The sequence below is a fragment of the Poecilia reticulata genome, linkage group LG12 (genome assembly GCF_000633615.1).
Source record: "Poecilia reticulata strain Guanapo linkage group LG12, Guppy_female_1.0+MT, whole genome shotgun sequence".
Classification (NCBI taxonomy): domain Eukaryota; kingdom Metazoa; phylum Chordata; class Actinopteri; order Cyprinodontiformes; family Poeciliidae; genus Poecilia; species Poecilia reticulata.
The window spans coordinates 2247723-2253425 of NC_024342.1; the positions used below are offsets into that span (position 1 = coordinate 2247723).

Below are 5703 nucleotides of genomic sequence, written 5' to 3' on the forward strand. Positions count from 1 at the left end.
GGGAACGCCTTGGGGTTCCCCTGGAGGAGCTGGAAGAAGTGGCTGGGGAGAGGGAAGTCTGGGCCTCCCTTCTGAAGCTGCTGCCCCCACAACCCAACCCCGGATAAGCGGCAGAAAATGGATGGATGGATGTTAGTCATTTAATCTGAATAAAATTTTCTGTTTTATATCAGTGAAGTTGTCCAGAATTATGTCAATTTTGCAAAATTTAGGAGAAACTGATTACTTTTCATTACGTTCTGTAAAATCAGAAGTTTACATACGTGAGTGTGCCTGAAAATATAAAATAAAAAAGTTCAGGAGATGATGTCATAGTTTTATAAGCTTCTTATAGGTTCATTTATTACATTTGAGTTAAATGGAGGCACACCTGTGGATGTTTTTTAACACCTTAAACACACTACTTCCTGTGTGACATCACAGAATGATAAAAACAGAAATCAGCCTAGATTTCAGGAAGAGAAGTCTGGATTAACCTGTGTTTCAATCTCCAGATGCTTTCATATATTCAGACAGTAGATACACGCACACACAGGTTTCCTCTGAGTTCTCTGATTTCCTCCTGCAAACCAAAAACAGCTCAATCAGTTTCTCTATGTTGCCCTCAGATTGGCTCTCTGTGTGTTCAGGGTCTATCTCCCCCCTCCCACAATAATTCAGCTCAATTAAATTGAAAAAATGCTTTATTTATCCCAAAGAGAAATGAGATCCTGTGGTTATTCATATCATCCAAGTATTTTCAGACATTCGTTGCCGATGCTGACGCTTTGGGCAGGAAGTGTCTCCCGTAGAGACTAACTTCCTGTTTCTTGCTCCCCAGGACAGAACTGCAGCTGCACCAGCTCCCTGACTCCAACACTTTTGGTATCCTTCATCCCACCAAGGTACAGAAAGAGCAGCTGCAGTGTCAGCATTAACACACTGCAGTCTCACTGTGTCAGTGTGTTAGCTGATGGGTGAGATGAGCCGACATCTAGAAGACGACACGTGTTTATCATAACATTTTAGCCACACATTTTTCCAGCTTGTAACATCATTTTGCTAAAGATTCAATGGAATCAATAAGATAGGTCAGTTTTTCCAAAGTCGTGTTTTTCCAAGTGAGCCGGTGCTTTTATGGCCTGACGACGCTTAAGAAATTCTGTTAAATTGACCTTTGAATTAGCAGAAAGAAACAAGATCCCTGATGGTAAAACTATAAAACACATGAGCTGGGAGTGACACTGGCCTGGTCGTGATCTTGAGACTTGGACTTTTTTAGGAGCTTCTCTTCAACTTCTAGTCAGCTGATGAAAAATCAGCTTGAATGTATTTTTCTATCATTTTCCTACTTTTCTCTCCTCCTTCAGTTTCCGCTGTTAGCATTTAGAAACCTGGTTGCTATGCACCACCATAATGCAAATACTTACAGCATATAGACCGTGGTCTGAGTTGATCTATATCAACTTTACAGGGCAAAGTGATCAGCAATAGATGCTTTACGGTTGTTAGTTTTAATCCAGACATACATAGAAGGAAAAAAGGGATTTTGTGTGACATTAAAATTTAAAGGACCAGTATTATGTAAAATAGACATTTTTCATGCTGTAATGTTACATAATGTAACATTAACAAGTGTTGCTTTGATTCTTTGCTACAGGTTTGAGGAATCCTTTAATCTCCCATGGCAACCACTCAGGTGTGCCTAACAACAATTAATAACAAAAACATTGTGACTGGATAAAAAAAAAAAAATCATAAATGATCTCTTAAGCAACTCTATAGGTGTTCCACAGGGACCTACCTTTGGATCATTCCTGTAATACTTTACATTAAATGGAGGTATTATATAAAATTGACTATTTTCAACTTTTTATCATGGCATATTTTTTCATGCATCCTTGAATCTCCCATGGCAACCATTCAGTTGTACCGAAGCATCTGCTCTCATAAAGTGTCGCCTATTGTTATATATATTGTAAACAAAACAAAAAATCTAGAATTCATTTTATTTACACGGTGCAAAATCCTGACTTTACACAGAAAGTGGTTCCCAGATTTTCTGTCACAATCTACAGTTTATGGACACATAAAGGTTAATCTTTTACTCCTACAGGATCACAGGCACAAAGCCGTTCAACCCAGAGGAGTTTTCTCAAACTTTACTGAGACGAGCTGTTTGTATTGCAGAGAAATTAAAATTTCCCATAACCAGATCGTTCTCTGCTGGGCAACAGATGTCTTTTAAAAACAAAACTGGCTCTGTGCTATCGTCAGCCAGCTCAGTCTGTGCACAGTGAAAACCACAGCGTTCATTAGCAGCTGCTGTGTCACTGCAGTGGCCTTAACATATGAGACAGCTGCAGTGTGTCAGTGAGCCACAGCAGCAACAGGCGGTTAGCAGTTAGCGGAGCGAGGAAAGCTGATTCTAGCTGGAAGTGACGGGGAGAACGTCATGTCTGGATGGGAACAAAAATCAAAAGAAGCTTCGATTTTTATTTCATATTCTTTCAGTGTGTTTAAGTTTGCAACATCAATAATCTTATAGTCTTATAGTAACATAACATGTATAATATAAACAGTTACACATAATTTACTCACGTCTCCTGAGGAAACTTCTTATCTGCAGCGTGTCCTCCAGCAGGAACTATGATGTTGTCCTAGTCCAAGGAGCTACGAAGAAATCACCCGTGTTCTTAAACCTGAACATAAATATTTACTGCATTACAAAGAGCAACATTTGTAGAACCATGAAAACAATGTCCGTGTCATGTTTTTAAAAAAGTTCTAGTTTTACTGCTAATGAATGGTTCGACAGCACCACCTGCTGGCAAAAAGGAATACAAGTTCTCATTAGAGTTAGCTGTGACCAGATAACTGCTGTTTTATCATTTATATTAGATAGGGCCAATGCTTTTCTTCATGTAGGATAAAATGCTAATTTTTTTATAAATAAGCAGAGCTTAGGCGTTGCTTTCATATGTACAGTGCTAAAAACACAAACATTTCTAGTTTACACTCCTCTGCCTAAAATGAAATAGAAGTCAGTTTTATAATCTTTCTGTAAATATGAGGTAAAGAGGGACTAAAGCTAGAAAAATGAAATCGAGCATAAAGAGTTCTATCTGATGGTGTGTGAAGGCCTTCTCCTTTCTTCCTCTGCTTGTCTGTCTGTCTGTCTGTCTGTCTGTCTGTCTGTCTGTCCGTCCGTCCGTCCGTCCGTCCGTCCGTCCGTCCGTCCGCTCGCTCGCTCGCTCGCAGGTTGAAGAAAAACAGCGAGCGTCTGTCGCCTTCACCAAGCTGCTGGCTGCCATGGAAATGCTAAGCTTCTCAGCCGGAGAGCAGAAGGCGATCTGGCACGTTCTGGCTGCTATCTACCACCTGGGAGCTGCTGGGGCCTGTAAAGGTAACACACCATCATCATCATCATCAGTCAGACACCCTAAGCGATCACGCATACCTGGACTGAGTTCATGGCCTTTAACCACACAGTTAATCTGATTAGAGTTGTTGTTCAGGTGAAAGTGGATCAAATGTCCTCACAGTGTGGAAACGTTCTCACCATGAGGCCTGAAGAGGAGGAAGAATAATAGTGAACAAAAATCAGCTAATTCACAGAAGGAGGCGCAGCTCAACAGCATGTATTGTTACTGGAAGTATAATAACTAACATTAACACTACCTACTGTCAGTACTGGTTTCATAAGTTTTAGATTCTAGAAAGTTACAAAAAAATCTCTTAAAAATGTTCTCGTTAGGTGTTCTGGTATTTAGCATGTAGAAATAATTTAGGTGATTGTAACCGACTTAAAGAAAGAGAAGTTTGGACTGATGTAAATTTAGAGAGTGAGGAAAAAATTGTAGATGTGTTTTTATTCGGTGTATGGAAATTAGGCATGTCACAATAACATAATTTGCTGGATGATAAATTGTCCCAGGAATTATTACGATAAATGATAACGTTGTTGTTTTTAGAGCATTTTGAGTTCTCTCACTCAAAAACCAATACATTTTAATTTTGTAAAGAAAGCTAGACTCTGGAACTGTAGTTTAAACATCCAGAATAAAACACAAACAAAAACCACTTACAACTGAAACCACAGATATAATGGATTATAATGTCTCTGTCATCAAAATTCCCCATCAATGAATATTAATCATTAGAATGCAAATTATCGAGGTCATTTTAATTCATTATGCCATTAATTGCTTATTGTAAGCATCTGGTTCCAGCTGTGTGCTGGCAGGCTTCCTGATGCAGCGCGCTCTGTTTTGATGTGCAGTGGGCCGGAGGCAGTTTGTGAACTTTGACAGCGCTCAGGCAGCCAGCAGAATCCTGGGGTGTGAGGCGGAGGACCTGGACACGGCCGTCTTCAAGCATCACCTGCGACAGCTGCTGCAGAAAGCCACCGGAGTCAGCAGAGAGAGGAACGAGGCCGAGGAGGGTGAGAGGCACAACAACCGGAGAGGAAACGCTCACAGAGAGGCAGAGGGGAGGAAGGAGGGCAAGAAGTGGAGGGAGTTTACCTGGGGGTCACCAGGAGGTCAATCCTGACAGGCTTTCAATCTTAAACACATGATGAAAGATGACTGAGATATGGAACTCAAGAGATACAAAGTAACCTGAAAGGAAGCGAGTAGATGTGATATTAAACTGTAGCTCAAGGCAATGTGAGGTAGGCGGCTGCTTAGGGCCTCCACAGCACCAGGGGGGCCCCAAGAGCACCAAACTAGCATGATTTTAAATATGTTCACATTCACATTCAGTTTGAACTAAATGCTTTTACACATGGAAAAAAAGATTTTTATATTATTATAATGACAAATTATAAGTTATCTCTTCCTGCTGTTGGCTGCTGCCACTGTTGGGGAAATATAAGATAGGAAACTTGTTACTGTAGTTTTAGTGTTTATCATCTGGTGTCACTATAAAATAGTTAAAATAATATGACACACAAGTACCACTCAGCATTTCAAAATCCACATATTGTTTTAGTTTGCTGCTCATGTAAAGTTAAAATAAATAACGATAACAACACTGTCATGATGTAAGCTAATTACAAATGACGCTAATGATACTAGGTATGTTACATACATAAAGTAGCTTAGAAATGATGGCACTTCTGGCTTTGACGTGTTGGTATGTGGGTCCCCAAATGAAAATCTGCTTAGGGCCCCAGAAAGCCTTGGAGCGGCCCTGGTTTCAGTGAAGCTAAACTCTCTCAGCCTCCTCTGTCTGTGCAGGTCCCCGTCTAACAGCTGCTCAGTGTCTGGATGGAATGGCTGCTGGTCTCTATGAAGAGCTCTTCACCGCCATAGTCTCACTCATCAACAGGTGAGTGAGACTATGCGCATTTTTAACAAAGCAACATTACAAGTCATGAAATCACAGCTTGTTGTCCAGAGAAAGGAGCTGGATTACACAGTGACTGTAGAGATTGAACAGAACGTTAAAGCACTATGTGCCTTGTATCACCTCAGTTTATAGAAATAAAATGTGTTTTTCTACTATTGCTGTGCTTCACATTCCTGTTTGTGTCATATCCACTACGGGTGTGCAGACATTTATCACACAGGCCAAAAAACTACAAACTTTTTAAAAAGCTAGTAACACAAAAATGCTTTGTGCTTTTTTGTGCTTTTTCATAATAATTCTCAGCAATGCAATATTTTAATAAAACAAGTAATCATTGAGTCTATTCTCTAATTAACCACGTTTGCAGGG

The 5703-nt window shown here is 40.2% G+C and overlaps 1 protein-coding gene across 2 annotated transcripts in view; it reads left to right on the forward strand.

Annotated features, from left to right (window-relative positions):
• The window catches only part of myo18b (myosin XVIIIB), a 61730-nt gene that overhangs the window by 14978 nt on the left and 41049 nt on the right, over positions 1 to 5703 (forward strand). For both annotated transcript variants that reach the window (XM_008423197.2, XM_008423198.2), the window contains exons 11-14: positions 821 to 884; positions 3241 to 3385; positions 4262 to 4423; positions 5223 to 5313. In XM_008423197.2, the coding sequence (XP_008421419.1) occupies positions 821 to 884; positions 3241 to 3385; positions 4262 to 4423; positions 5223 to 5313 (462 nt within the window). The remainder of the gene's footprint in view (positions 1 to 820; positions 885 to 3240; positions 3386 to 4261; positions 4424 to 5222; positions 5314 to 5703) is intronic.